The following is a 20,140-nucleotide window of genomic DNA, read 5'->3' on the forward strand; positions in this document are numbered from 1 at the left end:
TGTTGCTACCGCAAGCGTGGAAAGAGCATTCTCATCAATGAAGTACATAAAGAATGATTTGCGTAATAGGATGGATGAAGATCTTTTGAATGGTTGTTTAGTTTGCTATATAGAGCGTAGTATATTTAAAAATGTAAGTAATGATGTCATTATTGGCCGTTTTCAAAATATGAAAACTCGTCGAGGACAATTGTAAGTGAATGATGTTTTTTGCTAATATATTACTATATAAAGATTGCTACTACCTACTTGCTCGTCAACTTGTTCTCACCGTAAAATCTATATAATTGAATTAATTGTCTATTTTGAAAATAATGGTGCCCCCATGTTCTTGAGATCCTGGATACGCCTCTGATTGTAAAGTGTGAATTGAAGGCTAAATGACAAAGTCAGTTGTTAGTAAGGTATTGAGATTAATATTTAGTAATATTTATGTATGGATAAAGTAGTAAAGTACTACCGTCTTAATGAGTTATCGATTTACCCAATAACCCGATATTAAAAAACCAAAACCAAACCAAATAACCCAATTGTAAACCATTAAAAAATCATGAGGAACCTTCACATATAGCCACTCAAAAATAGCCTAATTACTCTCCATAGCTATAGTTTGATAATTACAATTAGTAGCTATATGTTAGAGGGAGGAGAGAGGCGAGCGAGATTGGGAGAGGGAGGAGAGAGGCGAGCGAGAGAGGGCAAAGAGTGGGAAAGAGGTGAATTGTATATGTATATCGGTTAGATAATTGTATATTATACATACGTATTTGTATATATGGCAAGCGAGATCGGGAGAGGGAGGAGAGAGACGAGCGAGATTGGGAGAGGGAGGAGAGAGGCGAGCGAGAGAGGGAGAAAGGTGAATTGTATATGTATATCGGTTAAATAATTGTATATTATACATATGCATTTGTATATATGGAAAGCGAGATTGGGAGAGGGAGGAGAGAGGCGAGCGAGATTGGGAGAGGGACGAGAGAGGCAAGTGAGAGTGGGAAGAGAGTGAGAGAGAGGTGAATTGTATATATGTATATCGGTTAGATAATTGTATATTATACATATGTATTTGTATATTCTGGCGAATTATACATATACAAACGTGACTAATTATACAAACTCGAAGTCAGCCCACGTAATTAATGTATAATGTTAGTCGCGAGTGGTAATTATAGCAAACTATAGATATGATGAGTAATTAAGTAGTATAAGTTTGCTTAACCGCGTAATTTTCCCAAAAATCATTAACCCAATAACCCAATAACAATAACCAATAATATTTTTTTCGATTCAATTTATTGATCAATTCGATTTCTCCTCACCCTTAGTCATGACAAGTGATGGCTGCCATTTTTTAGGCCTATACATAGACTTTCTTTCAAACGGAAAATAATTAACACACGGGGGAAAAAGGAAAAATTATTTGAATGGGTACCTTTTAATAAATAATTATTGATTTTAGCGATACTTTTTATTTATTATTATTTATAGCAATATATAACAGTACTATGTTAAATCTGCAATATGTATTAAAAGTAAATTATGTATGCAATATATATGTATTATAACTGGGTTTTTTTAAATATATTATGCTTGTTTGGTAAGAAATTGACACATTGTTATAAGTGTATTAAAATGTGTGATAAATGTATTATCCATCAATAAAACTTGTATTATATGTGAATAATAAATTGTTCTTTGTAATATGTATTAAAATTGTATTATAAATGTATTAAAAGTGATCAAGTGAAAAAAATGGTTATTGTTATAAATGGTAATTATTTTTTTAATATAGTATATTTATGTCAGCTTCCCAAAAAAAAACTGACCCTTGCTAGTTGCTAGCATTCCTACGGTTCCCTTTTACATGTATTTGGTATTTTCCATTTCAAAATAAAATACTTGGTATTTTCATTCATAAAAATAAGAGAGAATTTATAAAAGGGAAAATGAGACAAGTGAAATAAAATACTGCACATTTTTTATTGTATTCATATATCCTCGTTATAAAAAGTGTCACATATATATACACATACTTATATATCGTATATGTGACACACAAGTCAAGAATATCAGTTATTAAAAATAAATTTGAATCAAGTGGGGTCAACACTTAACACCATATCAGATTCAGCTACAATTCTTGGGACTAATTATAGTCTATACACTTTGAAGAAAACAATTGTAGTTTCTACATGAAGTTCGAAAAAAAAATGCAAACGAAGAGGAAGGAGAGTGGTGGATAGTAATTAGCAATTAAGTCATAATACCTAATATAATTAGTTAAAATAATAATACTTTAAAATATTTATTTAAAATGGTAGAATGACAATATTTTTATAAAATAATATGTATTCAAATTTTAGTATTTAAAATTAATTTTAATTATGGAAAGAGTCCTATATTGGGACAAATTATATATCAATAACCGTTTAAAAAGAAAAAAAAATTAAACCAATACCCATTAACCTTCTTCTTCACCATTCACGTTTCTTCCCCACCTTTCACGTTTCTTCCCCTCCTTCCACGTTTCAAGATTATCTTTCTTCAAGGTGCTCAATTATTGTTCATCAAAAAAATTTATCTATTGTTAAACGATATCTCTTTATTAATTCAAGCAGATTTCTCGATTGGCAAGGTAATTTTCATTATCTGTTTTGATTTATTTTGATTTGATGTTTAAAGCACCGATTCTATATATTACGGATTTACAGTCGTAATTTTTCAATTTTTATGTGATTTTGTTTAGATATTCATCAAATAGTTATGATATTTTACATATTACGGAGTGATTTGCTCTGTGTATTTGTGGCTACTTGCTGCTAGTGACCCATGAATATTTTACATGAGTTGAGAGAGAACTTGAGGCATAAGTTCTTATAATATATTTCAAACGTAGCTTTGGGCTTCCATAATAGTCTATATGGACCTAATATATTAGTTGGGTTGTAACAGTTTTTTTGGATGAATTGTACATTTCATCAAACATGTTGAGATATAAGAGTGGGAATTACGGCAAGAGAATACAACATGACTCACAAAAAGTTTTACTTTATTTGGGAAAAAAGAGTTTGAATTACAACTTGTGTTATGGAGAATATAGCTAAAAAAAATAGTTTAAATTGAGTAGCTTATTGGGCTGACATTTTTTGTTTTTACATTGTATTTCAATCTCAATTAGTATACCAACATGTTTGTATTTCCTTCTTAATTTGTATTCATTCTAACTGTAGGCTAACAATTTTGTATTTTATTGGGTATTCATTCTGTATTTCAATCTCAATTTATATGTGAACAAGTTTGTATTTCTCACTTTGTATTTTCATCTCACTTTTGTATTCATATATTGTTGTATTCAACATATAGTTCATGATCGATTAGTTTGTATTTTACCTTTCAAAGTCACTTTGTATTTCAAATGAAGAGAGTATTTCTTTTGTATTCACAATTTTATATTCAATCCCACTTTGTATTTATAACTTTGTATTTTCATCTCACTTTTGTATTCATATATTGTTGTATTCAACATATAGTTCATGATCGATTAGTTTGTATTTTACCTTTCAAAGTCACTTTGTATTTCAAATGAAGAGAGTATTTCTTTTGTATTCACAATTTTATATTCAATCCCACTTTGTATTTATAACTTTGTATTTTCATCTCACTTTTGTATTCATATATTGTTGTATTCAACATATAGTTCATGATCGATTAGTTACATTAACTTAATGGGATACAAATTATTGTATGCATTCAAACAGAAAAAAATAGCTACTAAACTAAAAAAAATAAAATCATTCGTTATAAATCATAATTTGGATACAAAATGTCCGGAAAAAAACTATAAATCCCAATACATACAAAGATTTCACTGATTCAATTAAAAAAAACACTCTTGTACTCGACATATACGAATATCTCAGCCAAACAAATAAAAAAATCAAAAAACATACCTGATTGTTTTTCGATTGTTCACTGGATGCGATAAATTTATAGTCATCAATTTTGAAAAATTTTGTTTCAAAAATATGCCGTATTCAACTTGAAGAAGCTTTGGAAGCTATCAGATAAATGATTCGGAAGACAAACTAAATTATTTTTAAAAAAAAATTGATCTTCTTGAGAAGAAAGCAAAAAAACGCTCAACAGAAAGATGACTATTTATGCTCTTTTCAAAACGTAACTAATTTGTATTTAAAATCTTTTAAACCTTTTTTGAATTTTTTTCGTTCCATGATTTTCTCTATTCTGTTATTAATTATTTGTATTCTTTCAAATTAATCAAAATAAACACATAACTAATCCCTTAACAAACTAAAATAATGACATTTTTAATAAATAATGAAAATATTGCTAAGGAGTCCCACTTAAAGCTAAAATATTGTTGTTTTGAAAATTTTCCTTTCTTTTTTTCTATTCCAAAGGATTTAATTAGTTAGTTAAAAATCGTAGTAATGGGTAAACTGGTAAGATTGTAATTATTTTAAATAATAATAAATACAGACCATTACGTACAAGCAACAAAAAATATTTTCAATAAAATGGTCCTTTGCATTTGTAAATTGTGATGGATCCATATGTATATATAATGTATCAATAATGTATAAGTATTGTATAACTATCTATCAGAGAAGTATATACATCTATATACATTGCTAATAGTTAATACATACAATATTGCAAACCGATATTTTTCAATTTCAACCAACTCAAATTTCCTCTAAACAGTCCAAAAATTTAGATATAACCACTTTTCAATGTATCGAGTCTTTTGATATATTATTTACTCATCACATTTGCGACATGTCGATTGTTTAAGTCGAGCTTTAAACAAACTTTGAAGATGGAAGACTAAGAAGGAGGAGGAGGAAGGAAGAAGTAGACAACACACCAAGGAATATATAGTAGTAGCGAAAAAGCATTGCGCTTGAAATTGAAAGTGGTCGAATGAAGATTTTATGTAATTAATGATAATTGAGTTATTTTAGATTAAAAAATTGACCCAATGGACATTTAGTCTAAATTTGCCATTTAAAAAAAGCAACAAGTTCACACACATGTATCTTATTCTGAAAAACTAAACAAGTATTACTTAGGTAAGAAAAAAAAACAGAAGTGCATTATTACAAAAGTAAAGTAATTAAAATAAAACATGTTAGTGATGGTGGTGTCTATGAAAGTGATGAGAATTGGTTTGCTTATGTTGATTATTATTGTCTAGGTGATGATCATGATGTTGATGTTGATGATAATCTGTAGTGCCATTTGCATTATTATTATTATTATTATCTGATGATGCTCTACCCATTTCAGACCAACCTCTACTAGGGTTTCTTGTCAGCTCTAGCAAGGTGTCCCTCACATGATCAGCTTGAACCATTTCATTATCCCTTTTCTGCTAACATACAATTAAAACAAGAAACATTTTCAGACTCGAAAGATGTGAAGGAATGTCGTTTGGATAAGAGGGAATTGCTCAGATGGTAAACACGTTTCTCCACCTTTATCCTTATGGTTGTTTATGAGTTCAAATCAAATCACCAAGAAAGCAAAAAGGTAGTATAAGAAAAAAGAAAAAAGAAAAAAAGGGAATATTTTGACTTACTTCAACTTTGAAGATACTTGATACCAAACAAGTATGCCTAGTTGCATTAACATTGGTAACCTCCAAGCCCAATGAGTTCAAAGCCTCCAAAGTCCTCACAAATCCACCAGCCTTGTGCTCACGAAACACCTTCACAAAGAACTCATTCCCATCTAATTGTGCAACTTCCACTTGTGGCTACAAATTTAATCATCATCAATAAACATATCAAAGATTCATGTCATTCTAGGGATTGAAAACATTAATATTTTAAAAAAACACTCTACATGTAAAGATTTTAATCAGAACTCTATATAAATGGTTATATTATATTCCGTGGCGATAATAATATGAATATTTATAACCAGAGGCGGACCCACACTTGTAAGTGTGGTGCACGTGCACCCGTTAACTTCCAAAAAAATCATTGTATATATGTATATCTATCTTGAGAAACTGATAGAAATTAGAATATAATTAACAGTGCACCCAAGAGAAGCATATGAGTGCCCTTGTGTTGCCTCTACAAGCTAGAGGAACCATTACGAGGGTTCGAATCTAGTTGAAGCCTTTTTTTCACTGTTTTTATTTTAAGTAGCTGAAAAGGTAATATTGGTGCACCCGAAGTCTTTAAATCCTAAGTTCGTCTCTGTTTATAACCAACACTCTAGGCTTTAGTGATACTGTATGCAATGACATTAACATATTTTTGCAGCAATATTTAAAAGAAAAATCTATTACCACTAAAATGTTTATTTTGTTGTAGTGGCATGTGTAAACTAGAAGTGTTAGACAAAAAGTACATTATAAGAGGTCACCTAAAAGAGATAATAAAAAGTGGAGCAAGTTGTACCTCCATTTGCTGCAATTTGTCATTCTCTTCTACCTCTTGATTTTTTCTGGAAGGGTCAGCGCTGCCATTAGAATTAGTTGATATTTCTCTATGGGTTCCATTTGTAAGTTTGCCATTTTCTGATTTAGGCCTGTTTTTAGTTCCATTATGGCTTAAAACGACGGGGTGAATCTGGTCGGGATTCCTTCCTCCACCGTCGTCATCTGAATGTTCTTCAAGTTCAAGCTGCAGATCTTTCACTTGCTTTTCCAATTCCATCACATATTCAATAGCATCTCCAAGGATAGATGCTCTATCCAACTGTGTACATAATAAATATTTGCCAATCAGGAATTATAGCTGTTATAATCCGTTTTGGATTTTGCTGTTTAGTTATAGAACTTGTCTCTCGCTAGCTAATTTTGAAATATATAGTGTGTTGCATAATGATAGAAAAGGAATTGTGATAAAACAACTAAAAGAGAGAAGTGAAAATACTTCATATACATATGTACTCCCAATTTATATGTACTGTAATTGACTGTGTAGTTTAAGAAATATGAGGAAAATTTTGCAACACATTATTTAGAATTCTCTTTTTTGTCACATAAGTGATATCCAACATGGGTAAAATGTTGATAAGGAAACGTGTCATTCATTTTAAGACACACTAAAAAGGAAAGTGAGTAGTACCTTGGAAATTTTGGGAACCAAAGCTCTAAGAGCATAGAGCCTTTCATTTAGTTTCTTCCTTCTTTTCCTTTCAGCCATAAGATTCTTGGATTGAGGACCTTTTCCATTTCTCCTTCTATACTTAGGATCATCTTCTTCCTCATTTTGATCACTATCAGATCCCGAATTGGATCTTCCGTTATCATGTTTGACAGATTCATCATCAATTCCAGCTTGAGTACTACTACTTCTCATCATTTGCTTCTGTAAATAAGCATCCATCTCACTCATGTACCTATTCTCCGAGAAATGTGTCGCATCACTTGTGCTCTGATTAAACAACATGTTCCCTCCTGTGTTGTTATCGACTTCTGGTGTGCTGTAAGTACTGAACGGAGGAAGGAAGTTCATCGAACAAGTATCCAATTGTTTTCGTTTAAGTGGGAACTCATATGACAAGTGATCTGATGTAGCTGCAGGGGAGACTGTCTGTTGGTAATGATTTTGGGAATCTTTTATATGATCGTCTCCGTCTCCGTCTCCATCTCCTTCTGTTGGGAAAGGCTTTGATGTGTTCTCTTGAACTCCATTTGAGAAAGTTGAATTCATCATAGCTTGCTGCTCCAAGTAGATATTGCATTGAGCTGAGACAAATTCTATGACTTTCTCATCTTCTGCTAGCTATAAAATTTGTTATGATGTTTGTTTTAGGCTTTCATTTGTATATAGTATCTTACATCAAAGTATTTAATTCCATGAATATTTTTGAGTACTACTTAATCATTCTACATGATTACCCTTTACCTTCCTTATGTATGTCATAACTATAGTTATGACAGTAATTGTAGCTTTTGACATAATTTTCTCGGAGTTAACATCAAAAATAGGGAAGAAAGTAAGTAATAGATGAAAAAGAGGGTAAGAGGGAGGAAGCATATGTTTTACTTGTTGCGTACTGAACAACTCGAGCAATCCAAGAGGAGATGGAATCAAAGCTCTGGTTCCCATTATTTCCTGCAAACAACATTATGCAGAAAAACAAGGTGCTTTTCAATGGAGATCAACTATGCAATGAAAATCGACAGTAACAACGTAATTCTTACATTAGAGATATTTGATTCCGAGAAAGATACAAAGTTCATCCATTTTGCTTGATTAGATAGTAAGGTCTGTGCATAAACTCTGCAATTTTATTGCAAAGAGTTAGAACTGAAGGAGAGTCTCAATACGCATAGCCAAAGTTTAGTGCACTGAACTACCCTTTATTTGGATAATTTTCTTGTAATAGAAAGGAAGAAGGTATAGGCCAAACATGTACCCGCAGTCTAGCGCCAGAGAAAGCGGGACCTGAGCCAGTAAATCACAAGCAGTTGTTGTTGGATGCTGAAACATAACATCTCTACAAGTTGAAGTAGAAGAATCAGGAAAAAATATCTCTTGCTCACAGCTATGCATATTTTTCTCAGCTCCACCACAGCAGCAACAAATCCATTCAAGAAACCTGCATCACACATAATTACATAAGGGTCTTTCGTTGTCGAAAGAGGATCTAGAACGCTCGTACTATGTGTACATATGCAATAAAACATCTAAAAAGAATACATACAATCAAATTATACTGTGTTCTAAATCCGCGTTACCTTTGATCTTCACTCAACTTCCATAAAACACAGTAATCCCAGCTTTTTAAGCCCATAATAGGCCTAAGCCTCTCCATTAGATGCATGAGTTCCATATATGTTTCCTATTTGGGAGAAAAACAACAAAGATTATAATAGGACCAAATGATTTAGCAAAAGAGTAAAATTTTCATCAGCAGATCAAAACAATATACTAAAGTCAAAAATGTTTGTCCTCTTCCCACAAATGAAATCATTTATACTAACTTGTCAAGTCAAGAGTCTTTTTCAAGTAAATAAACAGCTCAAAGAAACAAAGGAATGAGAAATATATAGCTCATGTTTCTCCTTTTAACTGAACAAAACAAAAGAAAACAAGGATGACAACAAAAGAGATACTAAATTAAAACAATAAAAGTAAAAAGGCAAAAGATACCATACAAATTAACTTCAGCAGATAGCTATGTTTAACTGATGTTTTCTTTATCCAAACAGAACTATGTAAAAAAAAAATAAGAAAAAAAAGGAATAAAAACACACTTCCCCTTTAATCTGAAAAATCTTCCCTTTGTTGTGTTTAGGGGTAAATTGTTGTTTTTAATAGAGAAAAATAATTAGTTAGGTAAAAGGCAATGCGTGCATGAGGCTTTGGTTTGTTAGGATAAGAGCCTCTCTAAGAAACAACAATACATCTCCTTAAATTATTAGCTGAACACTCTCTTTGTGTTTCTCTTTATTTATTCTATTTTGCAAAGAATTTAACTTGTATACACTGACAAAATATTATAGACAACACATTATAGACAACACGGATTAGTTGATCACTAAGTAATATGTAACTACATGTGGTTCCAAATTTTAATCAGTAGGTGGAGGATTCTATACTACCCACTAATCATGTATAACAATGTGTACTTACTTACCAGTAGAACAATGTATACAAAAATATGAAATAACAGTAAAACAAAAATATCTGAAATGAATTGCTAAAAAAGATATGATAGATAGGAAGGAATATTAGCATGACCAGCCTTGAAAGCCATTTGGTCATGTAAGATATGGGGATAAACTTTTTTCTCTTCATACATGACGTGATTTGATCTCATTCATGTTTATGATCTCACCATGTCATTTTATATGAGCCAGAGCCTCCAGTATATATTTGTTCAACGTAAATATTCTCAAAAAAACAGAAAACTGTATATCGTATGTCAAATTTCAGCATCATAGCAAACCATATAAAGTATACATCTCATTTAGTCGATGAAAAAGTTCCTGAATCTGGGCAAAAATACGAGACGAAAAATTATGCATGAATTCAAGAGATATAGGAGCTTCACTATAACTCACCAATATCAAGTATATATAACTCATTTTGGATAACTAAAAACTTCCTGAATCTTGTAAATATTTGGGACAAGGGAAAGCATGGCTTCATTATCCTTCCTATAAGAACAGCTTCAACTTCCAAACGACGATAATAGCATATTTAGCTATATGCAAATCAATTTGCATGTATAAGCAATGGACTAACACGAAACACAGATTCAATGCTTGAAGCCTTGAAGGTTCAAGAACCAGGACCGAAGAACTCTTGACCAGCTTTCTGGAACATTTCCCCTTTCTCTGGATGCAGATGACAAAATTCCTCCAAGATCTAAACCTACAACTTGTGGAAATACTGAATATTGAGTGCAGTGGTAGGAATACAAGTTTCAAGGCTGCCATCGGAGAACCAGCTTTGGATTATGTTCTGAGATGTACTAGTTGAGGTTAGTGCATTAGGCCACCTATCCACCAACTTGAAACCAAATTCAGACGCTGCTGAAAGTATAGATGGTTCATCAACTCTGCGGAAGACATGACAAAGGATTAGAGCTGGTGTACTATCCTCCTCTTCGCCTCTACTGGGTCGGATCAGCTCTTTTGCAGTTGCAAACAAAGGAGCGATTGCTTCAGCAATATAAGTGACATCTGTGCCTATTATGAAATCGAAACCTCTGTCATTTAGTGTCTTGATGGATTCTACATCATCTCTGTTTCCCCACTCAAGTTTTTTTGTTATTAGACTAGCAAGAGTTGGTATATGGAGATTCAAAGCGAGATTCTGGTTTAACAGATCAAGTGTTTTTGTGTCTCCATCAGTGGCAACCACAAGGTTAGCAGATCTAGTAGCAACCATGGAGCAAATGCCCGCACATCCACAACCCAGCTCTAGAACACTTCTCCCTGAAACAATGGTCTGGTTAGCAGCAAGCACAGAAGCCATAAGCCGAGCTGATTCCCATAACATTAAGCCAGTTGATTTGCAGGTATGCTGATACTCTTTTGAGAGGACCTTTATCTTGAAAGAATAGTCTTTGGAGATGACATCAAGAATCTAGAATGTTGATAAGTATGGAAGTCAGTGACTGGTGAAAATATTTTGAAACATCTAAAAATTACTTTATACAAGCTTTTATGGGGGGATCCAGCGCTCCCAACTTCATATTTCTGAATCAATTACGACTAACCACCTGGTTCATATTAGAATATGCTACCCATAATGGAGGAAATTTGATAACTGCTATCCTTAATTCAACTTGACTAGAGTATCAATCTTTGAAAAATGGAAATTACTATTTAATCAAGAACCTGTATCTACAAACTCGGATCAGGTCCCAGAAGTAAATTTGATGAGATACAGCACAAACGTTGGTTTATTTGAATAATAAAAAAAAAGGATCTACATGCCACTCTTGGATCAATGCATGAGCAGTTGAGCACTAAATATATGCATAGGTCATGATTGGTCAACTATAATGTCAGTGTTAATGCATAAAACCACAAATGCTAGTCACACTGCCTTCTGGAACCATTAACTCTGTTATCCTCACAGTTTCTGTATCTCTCATAACAACAGGAAGGAATGAACACTAGAAGTGAATGAAAGTTCATACCTCCTCCTTAGGAGATGAAATACCAAACATTTCAAGAGCCAACCCCTCAGATATGTCAACTTCTGTCTCATTTGCGGAGTCTTCAAGGATAATTTTTGGTATTTCAGGCTTATCATTATCCTTACCAAGGAATTTCACCTTGCTTTCGGTTTTCCCTCCAGATATTCCACTACCAACACGGAATACAGCTTGAACCCAGCGCCTGAAACCACAGCACCAAAGTATGTTTTTATCTAATACACCAAAAGTACACTGAAAAATGGATATGAGATGTTAAGGGGAAACCCCAGTACAAGATAGTATTATTAATTAATGAAATACACACTCTAGCATTGATCTTCATCCAAGCCCGTCAGATTCTTTATAGTGTGTGCCTAATGAAGTTAGGTTCCACAAAGTCACAAATAACAGTTTTAGAAATTTTGAATCATCTGTTACCACATTTGTTGTCCTATCTGTCACCTCTACATCCCAAACTCGAGTTTGAGTGTTAACATTTTGTTCAATATTGATGGCTTTGCAGCTTTTGCATTCTAATATCAATAATTGTGGAAAGAAAAGTTAGCTTCCAGTGTGTTCAAAAGAAGATCAAATTCAGCCATGAGTATATTGCATGTTAATATTACTCCTTGTCTATCTGATGAACTATTATGTAAAATTCAAAGCAACATATGATTTTTCTGATGAACCTTTTAAGCACATTATGCACCTGTCCATGGGTATTGATTTACTCATTTTTGGTCTTGTCCAAATCACTGATGTCCTTGGCTTTTTGTGCACAACACCCTTCCCTTGTATATTCCAAAACGCTAGATTTTTCTACATTTCAGTGACAAACCTCTGATCTGTAAAAATATTTTTCACTATCCTACCACGGTAGGAGTTGAACCCACACCACAAACCCAATAAATTTAAGCACTGAAAGAGCCACATGTTGGCTCTAAGCAATATCAAGTTTCCATTATAAGGAAGATCTCCACAATTCCCCTACAAGTTGCCTCTCGGCTCATGAGAAAATGTGATATACTTGAGATGAAGGTTGGAGGGGACAAGAAAAACCCTCGGAAAAATTCTAAAATCTTTGGCAAACCTCCAATGGAGGAACTGCACACACAGGAAAAAAACAATTCACTTCAATAAGCAAAACTTGGACAATGGTCAACTTGGGAGGTAGAGCAGGGGGAAGGAAAGATAATTACTGACTGCTATAGCCTATAAGGGCCAGTTCACAGATTAGAGAAGAAATATTACATTTCTTTACATGTCAACCAAAGGAATTAAGTGGGGATAACCAATCTAAATAAGGATTGCTGCAAGGATTCTTCAAACTTGTTCCTTCTTCACATTATGAATCCACTTAACTTAGTCAAGACACTTATTTATGTTTGAATGAGGCCATAACCAGGAACAAAACTATCACTTTCATCAAGTTAGGGGTATAAAACCTTATACCTCCCACTCCATGATTAATGTAGCTTAAGATGATCAGTATAAGACATCAACAAGTGCCCTGACAAGACACAAACTAGTCAACTATTTACATATCTTTCACCATTTAAGAGAATTGAATGTTCTGTCCAACATAATATTCCATAGCAGAAGAAACCTTTTTTAAACCAAGGAATCCCCAAGGGCCACCTGGCACGCAGTTCAAAACTGGGTAGATAATGATCAAAGGAACTTTACTAAGGATAAAGTATAATATAGGATACTGATCAAATCAGACGTTCAAAAATAATACTCCCTATGTCCCAATTTATGTGGCACTTTTCGTTTTTCGAGAGTCGAATAGTTTAAGTTTGACCAGGATTTGCGCATGAAATCTTTAAAGTTTTTGAAATGAAATTTATATATTTATAAACTATGTAAAAATTACTATAAGTCACAATAATTGACAATTCAAAATATTTAAAAGATATATGAAAAAATTTACGGTCAAGGATAGACTTGTTTGAATCTCGAAATCAGAAAAATGCCACATAAATTGGAACGGAGGGAGTAAGACATTAAGCTTGCTGTAAGTGTTACTTCCAGTATTTATGCTGAGACAGATGTAAATTCAAAAGGGGAAACTGAGGTTCACTGAAAGTCAAACCAAATGTGGAACCATCGTTACATGAAAGTTAAGATATAAGATGTAAAAAATTCAAATGTCCAATAATGCATGGCCAATCTACCTAGAGCTCATAAACAGAAAATACCACAGGTATAATGAAAAGCATATTTAAATCTACCAGAGAATACAGATCACACTTCCTCAGTTCAATTGACCTTTTTATTTTGGGGTGTTGCAAAATATTTGACACCTTATTTTCATAATATTCAAATTTTCAAATTCATTAATAACAAACAACTATACTAGCATGCTTCAATCCAAATAAGTTAGAGGTCAGCTCTATGAATCCTCACTGACCATATTTCTCCATTTAAATTCATTTCAGGCCAAAACTATACAAGATAAAAATGAAAAGTACTAGAAGTTCTCCATATTTTCTAACATAATAAAAATATCTAATAGTGTGAAAAGACTCCTAAAAATCATACGACCTAAAGTAAAATGTACTAACATGGCTAAAAGATATTCTCAACTAATTAATATCTCCTATATGAATCTTTTTTCTCCATGTGTCTATTGGTGTTTTTAAAAATGGGGCAGCAAATATGTCTAAATGATTTCATTAAGTGTAGGAGGGCATTAAATAGCCAATTTGAGCACATAATATGCAGAAAATCTGCAATTCAAAATTCAAAAAAGCTAGAATTTCTCAACAGCTAAAACAATCTAGTAAAATATAAATCTCAAATTTATCCTAAACCTAAATAATTTATTATATCATAAAGTACTACAGTAACTAAAGTAAAATTCAACACTCCTCCTTTGCTTTAGTTACTGCAGATGAAAAAACGTTCCTCCTCAATTTCTACTTTGACAGTTGGTGCTGAATTCTGTTTATTGTTTTTGAACTTTAAAAATTTCTTCTTCTTTTTTCCTTCTTTTGGCTTTATGCTGAAAAAATACCTTGAATAACTTGTCGTGTCTAAAAGCTCTTTTGAAAGTGCTTTAATCTGAACTTTTGTAGGATTTGCAAAATATTGTTGTAAGAATTTTTCTTCCATCACATATCGCATAGGTTTTAAAATATGGTTTTATTCTCACAAACCAAATTTGATTGGTATCGCCTGTGGAAATTTGTGGGGCATTGAAAGAGAGTATGCTGCTGGCCATTTTTCAGGTTTAAAATTGGTTGAAATAAGCACGGGTTGAAAATAGCCCTGATGGGTTAAAATGGATAGAAAAATAACCCTTGCAGGTTAAAAGTAGCCTAACGGGTTAAAAATGATATGATAGTTCTTTGGAAAAACTCACAGATCCCGTAAGATCAATTAAGCTCTTGATACCACTGTTGGTGTTTTTAAAAAGATGGGGCAGCAAAAAGAGAGTTGAAAATGTCTCTCTTTGGATTGAAATTACTTTCAATGGTTTTCAGTTTGAGCACATAAATATGCAGAAAATCTGTAATTCAAGATTCAAAAAAAAGCTAGAATTTCTGAACAACTAAAACAACCTAGTAAAAATTTAAATTTCAAATTTATTCTAAATTTAGACAATTTATTGTATTAAAAATTACTGCAGTAACTAAAGTAAATTCAACAGTATCTTGTCTTTTGCTAAGTCTGCATAGCTTCCAAGAGATTATGTCTTTCGAAACAACTTTTTTCCATGTGATTTTACATCTCGTGTCCTCTTTGACACCTTTACTAACCATGATTTCACATCTATAGACTAGTGCACTTGGAGGTCGACCAAGACAATGATCAGATCATCTCAAGCAATCTTCTCTAAGTTTATCCTCAATCTGTGCCACTTGCACCTTCTAAAGAATGTATCATTTTTAATCTTGTCTAATCTCATATGACCCCACATCCATCTTAGCATCCACATTTTTACAACACTCATCTCACTAATGTGTTTTACTTTTGTGTCCCAACATTCACTCTCATATAACATTGCTAGTGTTATAATTGTTCAAAATTCATTTATTTATTAAAATTTAGACATGGATGCGATATTTACTCTTATCAATATATCCAATTTATATGACAGTTCCATTTTGATGTTAAAATATGTTGGACATCTCAATTTTATACAGCTGTCACAACTTTCAAAAATTCAAACTAGTTAATCAATTCAAATTTTGAACTTTGAAGTGATATTTCTCATTTAAACAAACAAACTTCACAACAACTTTAATTTTTTCTTTCAATATCACTGGTGTAATATGCAAGTCAAACTAACATCAAATTATGTATACAATCAAATACCACATCACATACAATAGAATGGAGTAAGTAACAAATAGAAAGTACTGATCATATACCTATTCATTACCAACTCCCTTGACCGATTTTCCACTTGCTTGAAACACAAGAAGTGCTCCTCAGCATCAAAACCATTTTCATTGAAGAGATTTATTAAAAACTCATCAGAAAAGTAGAAAGCCCTCTGTTGACAGAAATAAGCTGCCATAAGATGCGCATCAACAATATAAGACCCATTCTATGAGAAATATCAATTTGTAACAGTAGAACTTACAGTCCCATCACCCCGGACATAGAAGTTATCACTGATTTTTTGTTCCTTGGAGGTAAGCCTTTCCTGGTAATACAAACCTTAGCTGTAAGTATACATCATTCCCAAATATGCTACATTTTCAGTAAGTCCAAAGATAAAATAAACAAAAACCTGATATTACAACCCAAACTTACTCAAGTTAAATTCAAAGGTAGCCATCCAATATTACATGTTATGCAAAATACGAAGGCAATTAAGTAAATCCAAAGTTATTAGTCCCTCCGTCCCAATTTATGTGACACACTTCCCTGTTTAGTCTGTCCTAAAAAGAGTGTCACGTTTCTATAATTAGAAACAACATAACTTTAAAAAATCCTTTTACCCTTAATGAAATAATTTCTAGCTATTTAGACCACAAATCTCAAAAGTCTTCCTTTTTTCTTAAACTTTGTGCCTAGTCAAATGGTGTTACATAGATTGCGGTAGAGGAAGTACAAAATCAATAAGTTCATACAATATGGTGAAGAAATAGATTAGGATATTATATGGTGAAGTTTAAACCTGAGCAAGGTCACCAGTTGCATAGTCCCGAAATAAGACACAGCCATCTTTCTGGAAAGGAAAAAGGTATAAGAGGCATAATAATGAAATCAAAAGGTGCAAACCAACGAAATTAAGAACCGGTATCTGACCTTCAGAACTTTTCTGATGTTTTGTAACATCAGAGGCATCTTCTCAGGGGATACTGCAGATAGAACAAATATCTGCTTAACAAGTCAGCTTATTTGTTTAAGTAAATATATGCTGTGCGGTCTAACTAGATTTGGAACAAAAACAAACATTCAAGAACAAGGCATGCTTTTAAGTAAATGATTATGAGACAGCATGATTTGTTATGCAGAAAGTATGTCGATGCAAATGGGACAGCCCACAAATTATAGAAGAAAACTTTTGTCTAGTACCATGGTAACAACGTCCACTGATGAAGGAGAAATATGCTGGATCAGGTCATCCACTGTTGGATCACAGACAAATGCATTCACCCGAACATCATCAAAATCCTTGTGCGACTGCAATAAATACAATAAACTTTTAACACATATCGGTGTTATGTATTTTCACTTTTGCATCACATCCTAAACAAGAAACTTACTCTTGGCATCAACCACAAACTAACATGCAACTTATCAAGAAGAATGAACTTTTTTACTAACACCAACCACAAAAACTAGCTCATCAACTAAGCATTGTCCAAGACCATATAAGAAAACAACAACTCATTCCCTCAACCAACATGGAAGACTCTTAAAACTCCCCCACACACTCAAAACTGAACATCTGGAGCTTAGACAACAAAAAATAAAGCAGTTTTCCAAAGTCTCAAATTTAGGGCTTGGTTCCAGCCTTGTTTTGTAGTGAATTAGAGGTTTAGTCAGCAATTGTCCTATTTTCTTTTTTCTTCTCTTTGAATTGGCTTCAATCGAGATTGCTTCAGCTTCTTAGGCACATTGCTATTTCGTAATCCTTGCAGCCAAGGATAATGAGGCTTAATCATGTTCAGGTTCCAAGAGTTATAACTTTCTTCTGCAATGATTCCATTATTGATTTCGTGCTTTGACAAATGCCACCAAGTGCTCCTAGGCAATGAGGGGATATTGCAGAAAAAAAAAGAAAAAGAAAGTCATGCTTAGCCCCTTAGATTTGGCCACGGGATGACAGCCTTCAAATCCCTAGGGGGCAGCTTTCTTGTGGTAGTAATTGTGGAAGTTCAAATCCTTCTACTTTAGATGATGAGCACCCGATCCAACTTCACAGATCGTTTTGACATTCCATATAAGGAGCGGCGTTCATCATCCGGGGTGATAAAAATGGATATATATCATGAGCAAAACAGAAATAGATCAGGATCTCAAAACCAAAAGAGACTAGAAAGAAGATGGTGCAACATTGGGTAACCAAGAATAGAGATTGGTCTTTTTCTTTATCAAGGTTTGATGTCATGAAAAGAAGTGATTTTGAGAATGAATGACTTGACTATACCCTCAAGTTTGGTGGGATTTAAATAGACTTCACAATTATCTCAAGAAAAAAACATATAAGTGCATATTAAATCTCTTCTTAATCACACTACTATAGGAATTGTAGATATTTTTATATTTACATGGTATACACTCTTATCATATTTATAAATCCTTAACACAATCAAATCAAATGTTCAAGGAAAACCTTTAAAGCATTGGAAAAATTTCTTTGATATATTAATTTCTGCCTTTGTGAAAACATTAGTTCTGGCTTCTAGCAAGTGTTACAAAACATTGTGATGTGGTGATATGTCAAAATGAAAGAAATGCAACATAAGCTTTTTGATAAGATAAGTGATATTATTAACAATGGAAACTCCTGTATACAAGAGGTATACCAAAAAAGTAGAGAATCTACATCAAAATATGATTCTCTATAAAAGACATTCAATCATCTATACAAGAAGCCAGAAGGAACTACAAGGGTGCACCAAAAAGCAGCCAAAGTAAAAAGGTTATTTCTCAAGTGTGCAAACTCATTTTTGATCCCCTCAAGAACTCTCATATTTCTCTCTTTCCATATGACCCACATAAGAGTTAATGGAGCAACCTTCCATGCTTTTTGCCTTCTACAAGTATGTCTTCCAGCCTAAATATGTAGAACATATCTAACGGTACCCGACATTACCCATTGTACACCATAACAATTCAGAACCATCCTCCACAAAATCGATGCCACTTTACAATGCACCAAGAGATGATCAACTTCTTCACCAGAACACTTGCACATGGAACTTCAGCTAACATGAGTGATATTTCTCTTCCTTAAGTTATTGGTTGTCAGAATCGCTCCCCTCGCCGCCAACCAAGCAAAAAAGCACAACTTTCTAGGTGTCCCAGGGATCCAGATTGAAAGGTTTGGAAAAGACATCTTCTCTCTCGCGAGCAAGCTCTGATAGAGAGATTTGACAGTGAACAAACCATCGCTACTCAAGGCCCACCTCCATGAATCACTAAGATTGTGCCTGATGAGTTTGTAGAGCAACTCCAAAAGCCTTTGAAACTCATCCATCTCCCAGTTTGGAAGTGATGTGACCATCGAAGTCTTCCCACCCATTCAGAATGCTCCTCCACATGCCACAGCCAAACGGAACAGTAATAGCCCAAGTCCTCCACCCTCCTTTGGATGAGCCATATTTCTCTACCACTACCTCCCTCATAAGGCGTTCTCCTCCACCCTAAATATTCATAGCCATTTCCCTAGTAAAACTCTATTAAACACCTTAAGATCTCTCAGTCCTAGACCACCCCACTCCTTTGGAGTTGTAGCAACCTCCCAGACTCCCATTTAACCTAGTGATTTTTTTAGTCCCATAAAAAGTTCCTTTGAAGCCTTTCTTGTTTTCTGCAACTATCATTGGTGCTTGCAACAAAGACAATCAGTAGGTAGGGATGCCCAATAAAGTATTTTTTATGAATACTTCCTTGCCACCCTTCACAAGTATCACTTTTCCCAACTTGCTCGTCTCTTCTCAACTCTTTCAATAATAGGATTCCAAACTGTGAGGTCCTTATGCAAGGCAACCCTAGTCCCGTACGTTACAGGCATTGTAAACTTTTCCAGACACTTGTTCCAAACCATTCTCTCCCCCTCTTCTTCCTCCTCTCCTTCCCTCCCTATGAAGAAACTCCATCACTTCCCCCATCTCCAAGCGCCAGTGCCAACGCCAGCACCACTGATCAAAACTCAGGGTGCAACCATATTCTAAACCCACACACACAGGTCCCCCACCTTCTTGAAGAGGTCTGTGAGAAATATATAAGAAAAATATTATTGAATTGTGTATCTAAATAGTTACATTGAGACCCTATTTATAGACACTACATTGGAATCCTTTTCCAA

General features: G+C 33.6%; 3 protein-coding genes across 6 annotated transcripts in view; 1 reads left to right on the forward strand and 2 right to left on the reverse strand.

The window, feature by feature from the left end:
• Positions 1-5,009: 5,009 nt before the first annotated feature.
• LOC102598182 (transcription factor ABORTED MICROSPORES) lies at positions 5,010-9,270 on the reverse strand. 4 transcript variants are annotated; one of them, XM_006351532.2, is made up of 9 exons: positions 9,146-9,210; positions 8,726-8,829; positions 8,404-8,586; positions 8,189-8,267; positions 8,031-8,099; positions 7,107-7,766; positions 6,435-6,734; positions 5,603-5,779; positions 5,010-5,392 (listed from the first exon to the last, which is right to left on the reverse strand). In XM_006351532.2, the coding sequence occupies exons 2-9, from the start codon at positions 8,818-8,820 to the stop codon at positions 5,153-5,155; spliced, it is 1,803 nt and encodes a 600-aa protein (XP_006351594.1). In that variant the 5' UTR covers positions 8,821-8,829; positions 9,146-9,210; the 3' UTR covers positions 5,010-5,152. The 4 variants fall into 4 exon arrangements, with proteins under 4 accessions (XP_006351594.1, XP_015166031.1, XP_006351593.1 ...); XM_015310545.1 differs by having other exon boundaries at positions 5,080-5,395; positions 7,107-7,703; positions 9,146-9,211; XM_006351531.2 differs by lacking the exon at positions 9,146-9,210 and adding an exon at positions 9,245-9,270 and having other exon boundaries at positions 5,081-5,395.
• Positions 9,271-9,911: 641 nt separating this feature from the next.
• LOC102598737 (uncharacterized) overlaps positions 9,912-20,140 on the reverse strand; it is a 17,300-nt gene continuing 7,071 nt past the window's right edge. Inside the window, exons 5-11 of the mRNA XM_006351533.2 lie at positions 17,179-17,286; positions 16,909-16,980; positions 16,778-16,828; positions 16,238-16,300; positions 16,023-16,147; positions 11,644-11,845; positions 9,912-11,084 (exon numbers count right to left, since the gene is read on the reverse strand). Of these exons, the coding sequence (XP_006351595.1) occupies positions 10,368-11,084; positions 11,644-11,845; positions 16,023-16,147; positions 16,238-16,300; positions 16,778-16,828; positions 16,909-16,980; positions 17,179-17,286 (1,338 nt within the window). The 3' untranslated portion in view covers positions 9,912-10,367. The remainder of the gene's footprint in view (positions 11,085-11,643; positions 11,846-16,022; positions 16,148-16,237; positions 16,301-16,777; positions 16,829-16,908; positions 16,981-17,178; positions 17,287-20,140) is intronic.
• LOC107061379 (uncharacterized) overlaps positions 18,583-20,140 on the forward strand; it is a 7,453-nt gene continuing 5,895 nt past the window's right edge. Inside the window, exon 1 of the mRNA XM_015310546.1 lies at positions 18,583-20,041. Within this exon, the coding sequence (XP_015166032.1) occupies positions 19,811-20,041 (231 nt within the window). The 5' untranslated portion in view covers positions 18,583-19,810. The remainder of the gene's footprint in view (positions 20,042-20,140) is intronic.

Source organism: Solanum tuberosum, unplaced genomic scaffold, assembly GCF_000226075.1.
Source record: "Solanum tuberosum cultivar DM 1-3 516 R44 unplaced genomic scaffold, SolTub_3.0 scf00135, whole genome shotgun sequence".
NCBI classification, from domain to species: Eukaryota; Viridiplantae; Streptophyta; class Magnoliopsida; order Solanales; family Solanaceae; genus Solanum; species Solanum tuberosum.